At 40.8% G+C, this 16,366-nt stretch overlaps 1 protein-coding gene across 1 annotated transcript in view; it reads left to right on the top strand.

Annotated features, from left to right (window-relative positions):
- tspan15 (tetraspanin 15) overlaps positions 1–16,366 on the top strand; it is a 22,523-nt gene continuing 6,157 nt past the window's right edge. Inside the window, exons 1-4 of the mRNA XM_086195040.1 lie at positions 1–159; positions 7,714–7,899; positions 8,685–8,759; positions 9,964–10,059. Of these exons, the coding sequence (XP_086051166.1) occupies positions 70–159; positions 7,714–7,899; positions 8,685–8,759; positions 9,964–10,059 (447 nt within the window). The 5' untranslated portion in view covers positions 1–69. The remainder of the gene's footprint in view (positions 160–7,713; positions 7,900–8,684; positions 8,760–9,963; positions 10,060–16,366) is intronic.

Here is a 16,366-nt window from a genome sequence, read left to right as displayed (position 1 = left end):
CAACGCGGAAGTGCTGCAGTCAACCAGGCGGAGAGCCGCTGGAGTCAACCGTCCTCAACCGCCGCCGCGATGTCCGGCAACGACGAGATCCGATATTGTCACAGATGCTCCTATCTTTTCCTCAAATTCATCCTCTTCTCCTATGCCATCGTCTGGTGGGTGAGTAACTGCGTGTGGACTTCGTTGGAGCGGTTAGACATGATACGTGTGTGTGTGTGTGTGTGTGTCTCGATGGGTATTGTGGCTACACAGAGGAGACGGTTTAAATGTGTCATGGTAGAAACTATCCAGACCTTTCTGGAGCTGAAGCGTGTCATAAAGAGCTTGGAAGCGACAGGTGTTGTACCTGCGGAGTGCTGTTCTTTTTTAACCGTCCTGCTACTACGAGGTGGCCACACCCGCCCCGGTGCACCTTTACCCCACCTGGCTGACAGCAGAGGGAGATGGAAAGACCGTGGAGGAAGAGAGACCAGGTGGTTGTCTGGTTGATTCCTGAAGCTGTCGTTCGTGTCTGGTGTCCAGCTGTGGTCAGACGGAGCACCATGTGAGTCATGAGTGGCTCAGGAACCACATGCTACTCCAGCGTTTGTGGAAAGCCCTGCTCCACATGACATGACTTGGACCAGGTCTCATACATTAAGCCTGCTGTTTTGAATAGCACTGCATTGTTTTAACAGGCTGGAATATTCTTTCCTGCTCCAGAGTAACGATGTCACACAGGTGAATGAGGAGAAGGAATGAAACTGTTGTGTTGCTCATCACTGTGCTTCCCCTCACATGGTCACAAAAGTTTCTCCTTCTAGTTTTCTTTATTTGTTTCCGAACAATTCAACTGAACTTCAATGCCACTTGTACATTCAAAGCTCATTTTCTCAAACATGACAGTTGTGTGCCCTTCAGTCAAACGGAGGAGATAATTAAGTGATGTAGGCCTCCAGTAACATAATACGCCAAAAGCTAAATACATGGATTCTACATTATATAAACAACAAAGTCTGAATTAATAGCAAAGGGAAAAAAGAAATGCGAACAGAAAACAAGAACCTCTCTGATTGTTCTCATGGTTTGTTTAAACAGTGAAATGGTTAATACATAAATTAATTAATTAAAAACCACAAGTCTTTAACTGTTTTTCATAATCCTGTCAAAAATCTTAAATGTACACTCGTGCTGAGCCAATAGGAAATAAATGTTTACTTGTGATGACTTTGACTGATGTTACGGTATGATTCACAGTATTAGAAGGAATCACCATCCTTGGGTCAGTCGTTGCATTTCAGTTGAACCAAACTTATTTTAAGCTCTGCTTGAACAATAGTTATCATACATCCCAAGCTTCCTCAGCTGTCAGTGACTGAGGGCAACATCTGCACGTTTCTGGTCCGGTCAGCCTGGATTTCCTCTTCTGTTTGCTGCCTTAACATTCCCATAGGAAGGGGGTGCATGGCTCAGAGGTACTGTAGGAAGGCCGTCTAGCAACCGAAGGGTCGCTGGTTCGATCCTCACTTCCCCCGGTGACCATGTCCAAGTATCCTTCAGCAAGACGCTGAGCCCCTAATTGCTCCTGATGGTCCTGCGAACTAAAAGGCTGAACTGCCTCTCATGCTCACAGATACCAATCTTTAAGCCTGTACCAGAGAAGTTTCCAGTGCTGGTTGCATAACAATTCTGGGTGTGTAACCGGCAGCGGATTTGTTTGTGGGCAGATAAAGGAATATTTGAATTGGTAATCCCTTACCTAAGAAAGATAAGACACGCAAGGGTGGAAAAGTCAGAGTTTATTTCTGAGTGCTTCCAAGAGAAGTAAGTTTCCTGAAGAATACTCGTTGTCTGGCTCAGATGAAGTACTGCGTAACCAACCACATATTATGGGTACCTTGGTGTTAGACATGGCTTCATAACAGTACCTAGTAGGGTATGGATTCGCTTTAGTCTGGAGAATCACAGCAGACGAACAGACACATCCTCAACTGTCAGGCAGCTTAGTCCATATCTACAAATTTAAGTGCTTTGGTACTTAATCACCAGCTGAGATGCTGTGAAAAAACAAGAGGAAGACATTCAAATGATTCTAATTTACTTAACTCTTACTTACCTTTTTAAAGTCACATATTTAACTAAAGACACGCGCTTTAATTTTATGAGTGAAGAATTGTTTGCTGAAGTGCCTTGAAGTAATACTGATTAAAGACCAGATTCAAGCCTGATGGCTCGTAGTTTGTCGTTGGGTTTTTGTGCGAACCGTGCAGCTGTTCCCTTCATAGACAGCACAACAGAATGTACAGTATTTGTTCTGACAGATGGCCGATTAACACAGCGCTGGGTGCACTAAGGAAGTCACTTATTCTGCGAGACATTCTTAAAATTTTCATTCATGCAGAGAGAGGATGAGAGAGTGAGTTGAAGAGGCAGTAATGGGTGTATTATGGAGAGTGAATGCTGTCTTGATAAGCAACAAGTGAGAGAGTTATTTTTTTTTTCTACCAACAACTGCTTTTTTTATGCGACAGAAATACTCACAATACACAATGTCACATCCTTCAAGAAATGCTGACCCAGCAATTTTCCACGAACCCTCTTTAAAGTGGCTTGATCATAATTTGCTCCAGCAGCGTTCTTGTAGTAATGTGTCCTCCAACGGTGTAATTTAGTGGTCTTTGACTGCGTGTCAGCTTCTGTAACATTTGCCACATTTCTTGTAATTATCATAGAAACAAGAAAAAGAGGCAACTACAACGTTGCTGTCCCACTCAGCTTCAGGGCTTTGCTGTGTGTTGATGTTTTGAAGCTGTCTAAAACTATTACTGAGGTGTGCTTCCTTTTCCCACTGTTTGCTTTTATAATTGCCTCCTTCACACTGAGACAGTGCAACAGGACAGGATGTTCATGTACTGGAGACCAACTGCTGAGGCTGCAAACTTCCAAGCAAAATAGAATGTTGTTGCAGCAATAATGTACAGGAGAGGGTTATGTATTTCCTTCTACACCAGGTGTAACAAGAACAACAACCTGATCTAATCTGGTTTTATACTGTTTGATTACAGGTGTTATTGTTGAAGGAGAGCAAAACCAAAACTAAACTCAAGCGTGAAGGTGGTTTGAGGAGAAGTCTGTGTCATAATGGACTCTCTTTAAGAGGAGAATTGAACATTTTGAGAAATTTGAGATTCAGAGCAATTAAAAAGAAGAAAGAAAACAAAGAAAGGACCTCAAAAAGACACATTCACGCATTCGTTCAGGTACTAAAAAAATATGACAATACAAAATGGTAAGTTGAAATTGAGTAAATATGTGATGATAATTAAACATCTTTTATACCAAAGCATTATGTTGCAATGCAATGCTGATGCTGAGTGTTGTGACGTGATTGAGGTGCTGAGGTATAATTAATGCAGTACTTCACGCCGTTGACTTTCAGAGTAGTGAAAAGGCAAATTCCATTTTAGATTGAAAGGTTAACCCTCCCTAATTTGATCCAAGCTTCTTGCCCGGGGCTGAGGGCTGAGGGCTGAGGAGGTTGCCTGCTTTTCTCTATTTCTACCTTGTGAAGATATACTGAGAACACACTCAACCATGGGCTCATACTGATGCCCACGGGGTTGACATTGCTCAGGAGATGGAGAGGCTCTTAATTAAGCAAAGGTTTGCTGGTTTAGTCCCCACTTCCTCTAGAGAACCACTGACCTTTAACAAAATACTGAACCCCATTTTGTCCCTTAAAACTGTGCCCATTTACCTCTAAATACTTGGATGCTTTTATTTTACCGCATTACATTGCGTCTCTATGGTGCAGTATATTATATCGCACCATTGAGACAGAAAGAATGGTAGTGTTAGTTTGTCCAGTCAAGAGGGAGTTGTGAGCCTCTCTAGCTCTTCTTTGAGCTCCCACTGGAGGGGTGTCTGAGCCCCTCACCCTCATCTCTAAGGTTGGGCCCAGCCAGCCTCACAGACAGCTGGACAAATGGCACTTTACTGTCAACAGTACAAAAAGCCAGCCTCCCGTATTCTCGGTGGTATCAGATGCGTCTAGCCTCCATATCCATTAGCACACAATCTACATGCAGAAAGTAACATGATTTCAAACTTAGGAGTCTGCTGCCTGGTTTCAGAGCTGGACATTTTCACAGTAGTTAGTCAAGCACACTAATAACACAGTGACATGTTGCCGATTATGTAATACAACTTGACTTTGGCTTAATGCATCATTTGCAGCTATTGGTTGTGTATGCTGAGAATCAAACAATAAAGAACCGTTGGAAGAAGCCCTTTTGTTTTGAAATGCTTTAAGTGCCCTCTGCTCTGCTGAATAAGTGACTTTGGGGTGGGCGTGCGAGAGCAGCCAGCCAACGGAGTGCAGGGACATTTAAGGAGAAGACGTGATGGTGGAGTATAAACACATACGACAAATGTGAAACGCAGCCCGTCTTTCCTTGCTCCCTTCACTCTCTTCTCTGTCTTGTTTGTCTTATTTGGAAAGGCTGAAGAATGAATGTGGGCAGGCAGACAGCAACTAAAAACAAATGTGCCAAAGGATGAAGTGTTTGCAGTAGCAACATGCTGTTATCCAACCTGCCAGAGTGAAGCTGTGTGTGTGTGTGTGTGTGTGTGTGTGTGTGTGTGTGTGTGTGTGTGTGTGCGCAACCAGTAATAACAACTTCCAGTATATAAATGCTACATTGACAGATGCCATCTTGTGACTGTAGTAATCAAGACCACAGAATAGCACGAAATGTGTCACTATATCACAGGGAAGTCCATGCAAGAAGGCAGGCTGTGGGGGTGATGGATGGCTCAACAAAAACCACGGACTTTGGTGTGGGAGACTGATGTTCGATCTCTGTCGGAGGACAAGAGAAAGCTTTAAAAACAACCATTGATCTTTGAAGCTTAACAAAAGTGCTTTTTTTTCAACCCAAATTGATTTTTACCTGCATTTTGTGTCTAAATCTAACTAGAGTGCTGACACATCCTAAGATATTATTGTTCAACTTTGATTTGTCACTCGGGTGCAAAGGACAATGTAAGAAGCTTCAGTAAGTTGTTTGTCATCATAGTGGGTTGGAACACACAAGTTTATATGGTGGTTTGCATGGAGGACAAAGAAATCCACAGGTACTGCATACTTTTGAGGAAAAAAGTTTAATTATTAATGCATTAATTCATTTAATTTATAAAGGCTGCAATCGCAAATCAGAATTTGCTTCAAGGGGCTTTACAATGTGAACACAATGGGACATCCTCTGTTCTTAGACAACAAGGGGAAGGAGAAAAGAAACCCTCCCCAGTATTGTTTCTGCACTTGTATGAGCTATGAGTTTTCATAGTCTTTGCTCTGATTTCCTGTGTGAAGACAATAATCTCCAGTGTCAATGGCCATTGACACATGACAATGTCTAAGTGAGGAACGATGTTGCCAGTGTTTGACCCCCCCCCCCCCCCATGGATAAATAAAAGATTGAATAACTCATCGTCTTTAGAAATTGTTTGGCATTTTTCCAGTCCCTGCTTCAGATGTCTGATCACATTACAGACCTATTTAGCTAATGTGCAGTTGGCAGTCCGTGAATCTGAGAAAGTGGCCCTTTTAATCTAAGATTTGACTGGAGCTTAGCTGATTTAATGTCTGTTTTATAGCGATTATTCTGTACTTGAAATGTCAGCGTACATTAACATGGTGATGAGAAATGAGTAGCAAGCATTCAGTCGAGCCTCCCTCAAGAGTACGAGTAGAAACACATTATCCTGACTGATTCACAGTCAGGCTGAGCATTTATGAGAAAAAAGCTAACTGCTGGGCTGGTGACTGGTAACCCTTTTTGACCACTAATCAGTCCTTCAAGTAGACGAGTCAACAAAATCAAACTCCTAACATCTAAGGGGGTGGATAATATTGTGATTTTTTTTCCCCACAACCTTTTATTTAAATTTATAAAATCAACATATCAAGTTTAAAATTAATTAGTCATCAAGTTGCTTATTTTAGTCTGTACATCATAGATGAGGTGTTTTTGCACAAGAACTTTGACAGTTGACACTCACGCAACAACGTTATGCAAAGTTGGTGTTTTTGATTTGGACAGTGGTTTTTAGGCCACTGGTGTTGTTTGTTTTGCTTTGTACATTAAAGTGAAATGAAAAGTCTCAAGAAAATGGCGTCAAAATTTCACTTTTATATGAAGGCCATGGAGGGACAACTGCAGTAAATAAAACTAGAATTAGGACAAGGAAAAGCCAGGGAACATTAAAAATGTCTCATGACAACCACCTGAAAGCTGTTGGGTTGTGACTCTGGCCCCAAGTGGTGGACAGATGGACCGACTGACCTGTCGTCAATGACATCATCGAGATGCTTGGGCTTTTAATATGGTTGGAAACATAAACCTCTGTGTGTGTGTGTGTGTGTGTGTGTGTGTGTGTGTGTGTGTGTGTGTGTGTGTGTGTGTGTGCGTGTGCCGTGCGCATGCAGTCTCAACAACCAACTGCATTACTGCATTGATAGTTCCCAAAGACTGAAACCAGACTTGAATTGATTATCAAATTATTTCAGTGTAATTGAGTAAAAGGCATAAGGCATACGTGTGTGTGTGATCCTGCTCCCAGTTGATTTGTTATCCAGCCAAGAGTGTCAGAGAACATAATTAAGGAAACAATTATTGACAATAAAAGTTATTGAAGTCCACTTAAGGATGGCGAGAAAGCAGATTATAATTGGGCCCAATTTAGGCCGTATGGTTTACTGTGGAACCTCCAGAGATTCAGACAGACATCACATTAGGATATTTAGAGTTTGGCACCAGAAGATAAAAGCAAATGTGGTTTAATACAGTACGCTCTAGCTCGCTGACCTGTCTCCATGTTTCCAGTAACCCGTATATGAGTGTAGATCTCCTGTTGTTACGTCTTCTCTACTGAATGTTGAGTTCATACATGCTCTTACTTCTTAATAATGCAGTGTTGTCTTCTTATCAGCATACACGCTGGCTCACCGTCACTGCTTATGAGGAAGTGTGCTTTCCCGAAGTCCTGTTAAAGAATCTGCGTTGAAAAAAGGCTTGAACTTACTGCATATAGACCAGCTAGATGAATGTTTGTTCATGTCCTAGTATTAAATATCTATTGTTTACAGTACAGACTCTTGTAAAATGTACAGTCAGCACTCTGGACTAGGACTCGAGCTTTTGCTTTAGTAAACTGTATAATTAAGAAAAAATAACCTTACTGTATTTGCTCTAGTCTCTTTATTTTTTATTAGTAAGGAACAATGTCCAAAAATCCAGATGTCATCATTTATCTTCGTGGCAATATACTCTCTTTAGCATAGCTTTAATAAGTCTGCCGTGGGGTTGGTAGAAGCTTTCATTCAAGGGTCTTAACTTCAGTAGTCAGTGGGTCCATGCAGCTGATCCGCGGTGCTGCAGATAAAGGCAAGTGAGTACAAGGAATACACAGAAGTATGGAGGAAGTTCTGTGGTTGAAAATACAGAGCCAAAAGTTAGTGTTGTAAATGTCCTAAATATAATGTAGGTTTTGTTTTTTCCACTCTATGTGCTTAACTGCATGGTCTTATTCTGCTTCAACAGGGCAAACATTAATCCTCAGGGAAAGAACAAAGCTGCTATAGAAGCGACTGTGGTCACGTTTTAATCAGCCTACGCGCACGTCCATCATAATCCAGCTGTTGGACTCCAGTGCTTCTCTTTGTGTTTCCAGCTGATAGGTGGCTTCATCCTTGCTGTGGGCATCTACGCTGAGGTGGAGAGGCAGCGCTTCAAGACCCTGGAGGGAGTGTTTTTGGCTCCAGCTTTGATCCTGATCCTTCTGGGAATCGTCATGTTTATTGTTTCATTCATCGGAGTCTTGGCTTCACTGAGGGATAATCTAATTCTGCTGAAAGTGGTGAGTGGTATTGCACCAGTTTGTTGGTGTTAGTAGATAAAAACACAGAGAACTAATGCAGATAGTCTTGCCTGAATCATTGACTGGTTGCTGAGAAGGTAAAGATAGATGGACACTGTACACGCCGTAGTTGTGCACTTGTGAAGAAACGTGGGGCCGCACCACTAAAACTTAGTGCATGACTGAAACTGTAAACACACAAATGCAAGTTGTACGTCATGAAATTGTGCACACACACACACACACACACACACACACACACACACACACACACACACACACAAGTTTAACGTCTACTTCCATCTTTAGCCATTAATGGATGATGGCCCCCTAAACTGCCTTAGTATTTGCAAAGAACCATAATTTCCTAAGATATGAAATAAAATGCTCATCACAGATGTGGAGGCAAGAAAATGGGTGTCATTTGCTGGTCTCAGTGCTGGAATCATGAACAGAGCAAAAAAGATGGACAGAAGCTCTCCAATCATCAGAAGAGCAGGGGCTGCCGGGGTGGGGGGGGGGGGGGGGCGAATACTGACACTGATACTGACTTTTGCCTGTTCATTTTTTTTCTAAACTTCACACAGTACTTATAGTGGTATCTATTTGTTTTGTTTTTCAAATTTTGTTTTTTCAGTTACTTAACTTTCAGATATTAATGTACCAACCAACCAATCCTCCCTTAAAAATGAATGAATCAATTAGAGGTTGTTGTTGTTGTTGTTGTTGTTGTAGTCCCTGGTTTGACTGATAAGAATGTCTGCCTGTTGTCTGATTGGTCACAGTTCATGTACACCCTGGCTGTGTGTCTGATCCTGGAGCTGCTGGGAGGAATCTTGGCGCTGGTGTTCCATAACCAGGTGAGCTGACCAGAGTGATCAATAGCCTGACCTTTCGAGAACAATGGCACAGATCAGTAGTTGGGGAGTTAGAGAGAGAAATTTCACCTCCCGTGGTGAGGAAACGAGATTTTGAATATTGAAGATCTAAACTGATAATGTTTACCTCGATGTAAAGACTGGAACTTTTTGTAGTTTTTGAAAATCGTCACCGTTGACTGATGTGCTATATGTGGGTGATGTAAAATTACATATTGGCAGGTTTTTCCTCTGAAAAAGAAACATCTGGCCCTCAAATCTGAACCACGTGCAAGTGCATCCCAGCTGGCAGATTCTCATTTGACCTATGATGAATTCTGCTCCCATTCAGTTGTTTTATTGCAAACCCCAAAAACTACTGTGGCTGATCCATATAGATAACTTTAGCTGTGAGATGCTGCTTTTGTGAAGATATGCTTCATCTGTTTTGCATATTGAAAGAGAGGAATGGCTAAAATATAGCGCCAGTTGTTGGCAGCTGGTTCCATTTATCTGTTCCATATAACCTGTCAGAAATCATTGGAATCATGTCCACACTTAGAAATCTACATAAAATCTTTGCCACACTGGCGCAGTGCTCAAAATATGATGGCAAGTAAAGATCATATATGGCCCATGGAGATGCTAATCCCCAGTTTCACAGAAGCAGAGCTGTTGTTTTGCGTTACAGGAAAACATAAACTAGAGGTGTGTCTAATGAAATGGTCAGTGAGTATGAACACCTGCTAAATCCCCCAAACCCTGGTAGTTCCTCCGCAGTCCTCGTCTCCAGGACACCATGATGACACACAAACCCATAGAGCAGTGCTGTCACAGCTACTGCTGAGACAAATGTATCAAAAACAAAGAGTGGAGTAAATAGAGGGAATAAATGTTGACCTCACTAAATGAAAAGCTCTTCATGAATGTACTTCCAGTTTGAAAATATTTCTCAGACTCTGGAGGCACTGCTATTAACCTGATGTGACTTTGCTGCTGCACCAGATTGTGACTGGCAGATGTGAGCTGTCAAACTTTCATATTTACAGTTTCCACTTCAGCAGATAAGTCACCTTGGCTGATGGCAGCTTTTCCTCCCCAACCAGCCTATCGGGCATCAATCAGACACATTGATTGTAACATGACCTCCTTCACCCTATGAACATGTCGATTGTCTTGTTCTGTTCTTTTTTCTCTTGTCATACAGACGGTGGAATTACTGAACAAGAACATACGCAAAGGCATTGTTAACTACTACGATGACCTGGACTTCAAAAACATCATGGACTTTGTTCAGAAGAAGGTACTTATGTCTCATTTACTGTCATTTGAACAGTTTAGAGCTTTGTTCAGGTTTTGATGAATTATGAATGGGGATTTTAGTGCTGCACAGCACATGACAACCCTCCCAATCATTACAAGGCTGAATAAAGATATGTTGGAGGAAACTGAACCACAAGTGAACTTGGAAAATCATGAGCGACATCAGGAAACTGCATATCCGTCACTCTGCACCCGCTCCCAGAGACCGTCATCCTGCCACACTGGCTGAAACAGGAGATTCCATTACCTGTTTTTATCAAGCACATGAGGATGCATTGTCTGGAGGCGGCAGACTCCTCACACATTGAGATCAAGCAGCCTTTAAAAAAACCCTCTGATTAGCAGAAGAATAGAAAGTGTTCCCTCAGTCCAGAAGGCTGCAGGCCATATATTATTAAAGCTTGTGCAAATGGTACAAAAACCAGCACCACTTCCAGGAGGCAGGTGGTGGCATAATTGAATCATCTATTGGATGCTTGCAGATGCCACACTCGTCACTTGGTTTGTGTTGTAGCAGATAATATGGAGGTACAGGAAATGGAACTTGAAATCACCGTGCTGTGTTCAAATCAGTCTTGTAAGACGTATAGAATCTGAACACAGCAGTTGTACGACTACTACTCTGCCATCCACGTAGCTTCAGTGGCCATGCTAAATATTTTATGACTGTTTTGTAGTTATTTCATTATGCAACCTTGCATAATAAAGTTAACTATGGTTGAATAAAAAAAACAAAAACGTTCCTAACAAGTTTCCCACCTCAACTTAGAAAGGTAAAAAGATGCAAAGATGTTTACAGGTTGGCTCCCCGTTGATGAGAAATTTTAGATTCATGATGTTCATGAATGTTTTAATAGAAGTTACTAAGTTAGCTAGTAATACTGCCCTAGTTGCCACCTAGTTTTTTCTGTTTGAGGGTCTCATTTCTGGGAGTCTGACATCCTGTCTCTCATGACAAGCAGCACCTAATGATGGCAGAAAGCTATTTTGCAGCAATGACGTAAAGCTTCCTTTATATTTTTCCTTTCATGTTGTGAAGCGGCTTGTTGCCTCAAGTGTCTTATACAAGATGAGAGTGTTTTCCTGAAGGACATGGATGAGAAATGATAAGAAACCTGTGAATGGAATTTGTGGATTTATCCGTTTTTGTGAGGACAGTTGCCTGAAAGCTGCCTTGCTTATGTGTCGGTGCGAATGGTTGCATATGTGTGTTCTTTGAACAGGCAATCTCAGACCTGTCTGGCATATGCCAAGTTACTTGTTAAAACTGCACTGTTGGTATTTAGTGAGAATTACATCATGAAGCCCCTCTTTGAAGACTAATCTTCTGAAAACAACATGATGGTCTGACAAGTTGCCTGATGGGAGTTTATGGGAGTGACAGACAGTGCCCCCAAAGCACTTCTGATCTTTCCATCCATCTTTCTGATGTAACTACCAGACTGGCATATATTCTGCAATATTTGTTTAAACTTCAGTCACATCAGGAGTGGTACAAGTGTAATGTGGTGTTGCTGCCACAGCATATGAATATTTCAGTTGCCAGCTGCAGCTATGGCCTGAAACCAGATTTTTCTACTGACGCTCCATTAGCACTGGTTTCAGTTGATTTGGGTTAACAGAAAAAAAAAATCAAGAGACTTAATTGTCCATTACAGCAGTAAGAGTCATGGTGTCATCTTCTGCAGGCTTACTTTGAACTCCTGACATGATAATATGTGCCTTAGACTTGTTCTGAAGTGTGGGTGGGTGTCTGACCCTCTCAACACAGTACAGCTATCTGAAGCTCCTGACGTGTACAGAAGAGACTTCTCAAGAACTCAGAACCCTCTTCACAGTTGTCATTGCCCACTTCTCAGCTTTATTGTTCCAGCTGTGAAATCCTACATTCACAAGACAAATTCATCAATCAGTAGCTGGTCATGTCCTTCATTGAGTTAATGTCAAGCTGACCTTTATTTCCGGCTTCAGGTTTCTAATGTAAATGTGACATTCAACTTTATTTAGATGGCACATTTTATATGACAGGTGGAGACTCACTATACCTCACTGTAACTCAGTATACAAAAGACGTAAATATCATTCAAGATTTAAAAAAAAAAAACAACTTATATCAAAAATAGATTAACAATAATTGTGCTGATTGAATATTAACCTGTAAGTAACATACATGAACCTAACTAGGAGCTTGCAAAAAAGTTCTTCTTTAGTCTACATTCAAAGGACAATGTATTTGTACAGTCCCACAGGCATTGGCCATCACTGTTTTTTAACTCTGGAAGAGAGAGTTTTGGCCTTTTCCCCCCTCACATCTACACCGCATAGAAAAACTACAATTTTTAATTTCCTCATCAGACATTTGCAACAAAATTTACAATACGATCAGAGGGTGCATAGATATCTACTGTGAAAGTGTCACTCTCAAACATTTTTATACAGGTCCATTGGTTCACTATACATACACTAAACCACTGCAGTGTTGGAAAGTCTTTCAGTTGCAGTTTTGTTCACATACAAACCTGTAATACTTACATGCATTTACCTGGAAATTGAATATTGAACCAGCTGTTGCCACTAACTAAAACCTTCATGAACACACACACACACACACACACACACACACACACACACACACACCTATAAATGATGTCGCAGCCCTAAAACCTTCAGTTTTCCTTTTGAAGGACCAATAGGTCACATATCTGAAGAAATGCATATAGACCCATAATATTTCTTTTATTTTTCATTTTTGAACAACAAACTCTTTTTTGCAGTTTCTTTGTTGGGATAAATGCTCATTCAGTGCTCACAAACCCAGAAGACCGGCAGCAACTCAGCATGAGGCAGCTGGCAAAACAGTACCAGTGTCACTATGTGGCACCATATCATGTCTTATACATTGGTTAATCTCAATATTTTTGAAAGTAGGGATTAATCTAAATATCCAATATGTCATTTATCTAAAGCATAAAAATAAGCATCAACAGTGAAGGTTTGAACAATGAGCAATTTTTGATCAACCTAAACCTGAATACCTCCCCAGTGAGCTGCTGGCTTTCATCACCCAACATGGCATTTTAGTTACCATAGCAACTAAACTACTTCTTGTCAGGCCCTGGTGAGAATAGATTCAGATGAGTTATGCTACTAAAAGTTTAAAACAGACAATGAACATAGTTAAAACCAGTGAAATGAACTAATTTGTCCTCTCGTCTGATGGGTGATATGTAGGCCTCATTTATTAGAGCTGGAGATGGTTTGACCGATCACTTTGGTCTAAAATCATGTCCATCCATCAGATGGGTGGATGATTTAATGGTGGTGCGGACAGGCCATTACTCAGGCTGAGCAATAGCTTGTCTGGTCAGGTGGAACTGCTGAGGTTCCCCTGTTTCCGCTGAAAGCTTGTTTTTTATTAAATCATATTGTGCACCTTCAGTTCCCAGAGCTGCATTATTTTGACATTAACAATTATTCAGGTTGGTTGTCTTTTTCAAACCGAGAGATGTTTTGTTAGAAAACTAATTAAAAGCTATTCAGGCCAGAGAACTCTCACGCCACATGAACTCAGTCCTGTGTGAGGGGGACATTAGTTTTATGGCTCTGCAAGAATTCATAATGACCACAATATGATTTACCTTTTGAGCTGCTTTGGGTATGTACAGCTCCAGTGTCAAATGACACATTTCTGCACCATCCATCACATGGACTGGTACATGTTGACACCAATTACTGGAGAAGCCTGAAAACTTGACCATTAATCTGATATGGATTTGACAGCCTGTGCTTTGCTGTCTGAAATATATTTTGGTGTAACCAAAGAGCAGGAAATCACAGCTTGGAGAGCAGATACCGTCGCCGTGATATTACAGACAATCCGGACGTGTGTGTAAAACCTCTGAATTGACACACACCCTGCCAAAGGTTTTCTGATCAAGCACTGCCTTGGAGGTCTGGACCCTCCTTTAACACATTCTGCTGGTGTTGATGAAACACACCCCCATCGTTAGTGTTTCACAGATAACCATGTGACAAGGTCTAATGTGGTGATGTGACGGCACTTCCTGTTTTGTCGATCTTTGGGGCAGTCAGCAGGTTTGTATGTATGCTGCAATCTTGAGCCTTTTTATGTCGGTTCTGTCTGTTGCTATATTAATGACTATTATAGTTACAATTTGTCAAAACAAAGTAGACACAGACACCTGCAGATTCAACTCACAATACACTTTTTTTGTTTTCAGATGTAAATATCAGGCTAATATGACTCAAAGTTCCACTTATCCCCCATTCAAGCTGGTAGAATTATCAACAAATGAGGATTGTACATTCAACACAAATTTAAATGCATTACTTTTGTTTTCCCAGCTACTTTTTTTTATATATAAGTTTAAGATGTTAAATGATTTCTTTTATGAACTGAGAGGTTTCTTTCAAATCAGCTTTAGTGAAAAAAATGCTTAGAAGTGTTCACTTACAGATTTGAACACATTTTTGTGTTGATTAACCTGACAAAATCCATCATGGTTAGAACATTGTCTGAGTTTTTTAGATAAAATTCCTTTTATGTTCATATGAGAAATATTCGCTCTTTTAATTAAGTGGCTCTCCTGGTTCCTCCGTCTGCCTCCATCTCCATCCCGCAGTGGGATGGATTACTTCTGCTGCAGGGCAGCGGTCTGGTTGGTGTTGACAGGTGTTTTGAGTGATTGATGCTTCAGTTTGATCTCATGAGGAAGAAAAATACCCTCAATTGAAGGGACCCGCATTTTCCCCACATATTGGATTTACTGCAGATCAGTTGTATTCATTTACATTAAATCATTCCGTGAAAGTGGTCAGAAGTTGTAGAGTTGTAGTGTTTTTGGACTCCTACCTCCTTGCTGACATTAATCATTATAATTGTTTTGCCTTGCCGTGACCCCTGTTTGGGTCCTGACCCAGCGTAGAAAAACTGCACTCACTGAAGTGAAACCCTGAGAAGAGACACAAACTTCCCTGGCACATTTGCATCATGTCAGCATACTGATGATCACACTGTTTGGCAAAGAACCGACTCATATTTATTCATCTATTCATCCTCCCCTTATCCCTTGTCTCTTCCTCTCTGTCTGTCTTCTGGTGTGTGACCCTATGTACTTTGTTCTCTTTCTTCGTGTCTTTCAGAGTTACTTCCCCCTCCTCCGTCCTTGTCTCTATAAAGGACTTTTAAAGCAGACAGTATTGTAGCTCTCAGGTTATTCTGTCAGTCTTCAATCTCTGAGATGTGCACTTGCTGTCTACCCAGGGACAAATATATACATTTGAGTAACACTTTGTCAAGAAAATTGCCAGATAATTGTGCTTGTGGGATAAAGTGACAGTCATGCTGTGGCACTGAGAATTGAGCTGTAAAAGTAGTTTGTAGTATAATAGTACATAGTGTATATAAGAGCTGACAAAAACCTTCAAAAATCCCTCTTCAAATATCTATCCTGGGAATTATTTTCACAAGAAAACAAAACGCTATGAGGCTTAACTCCTTTTATAGATCTGCATAAATGGAAGATATACAGGGACCTTAAAGCTGCAGATCGCTGATTTCTGTCTGTCTCTCTGCTTTGCTCGGTGGCACCTGAGAACATGCTGCACCTCAGTGTGAGGTTACACAAGACACTTTTACTTAAATTCCGTCAATACTTGCAGAGATTGCACTAACTTGCAGCCATCTTTCACCAGCTTCAAAACTGAAGTGCAAAAAATCTCTTTGTGTATCTGCTGCCGACAAATTTGGTAAACTTCCAGTCACTTGACCCGCTTTTAATTATTCGAATGGTTAGTGACCAGACTCCTGTCCATCTTACATTCAGTGAATGCAGCGGCTCAGACACACACGAGAACTCACCAGACACACAGCTGGGACCATGGAATATGAATCCTCACCATCAAACTTATGTTTTTTGGGTTTTTTTTGAATGTGTTGAAATACTGTTAAAAAAGTGTAGAATGTGTAATTTTTGTTTTATTAGACACTGAAATGGCATGAAAGAATATTTGTTTGTGCATGTATAGTAGTATTTACAGTTTATATGTATACAGAGTAATAGCCGCATGAAAATTTTAATTTTTGAATCTTGTGGGTTGTCGCTTTACCTAAAAAGAATAAGTGGTATCGGTGATGATGGTTACTTTAATATTTTATTCATATCCTCTAAAAAAAATAAAAATAAAAAAATAAACCAACAAAAACATGATACAGTGGTAGGGTACCCTTCAGGACTGGATTCTATTTTCAATCATTTACAATATTA

This window comes from Aulostomus chinensis, chromosome 2 (assembly GCF_037954235.1).
Source record: "Aulostomus chinensis isolate RoL2024-O1b breed Wild chromosome 2, RoL_Achi_v1.0, whole genome shotgun sequence".
Lineage (NCBI taxonomy): Eukaryota > Metazoa > Chordata > Actinopteri > Syngnathiformes > Aulostomidae > Aulostomus > Aulostomus chinensis.
This window is presented reverse-complemented; position numbering and strand designations above follow the sequence as displayed.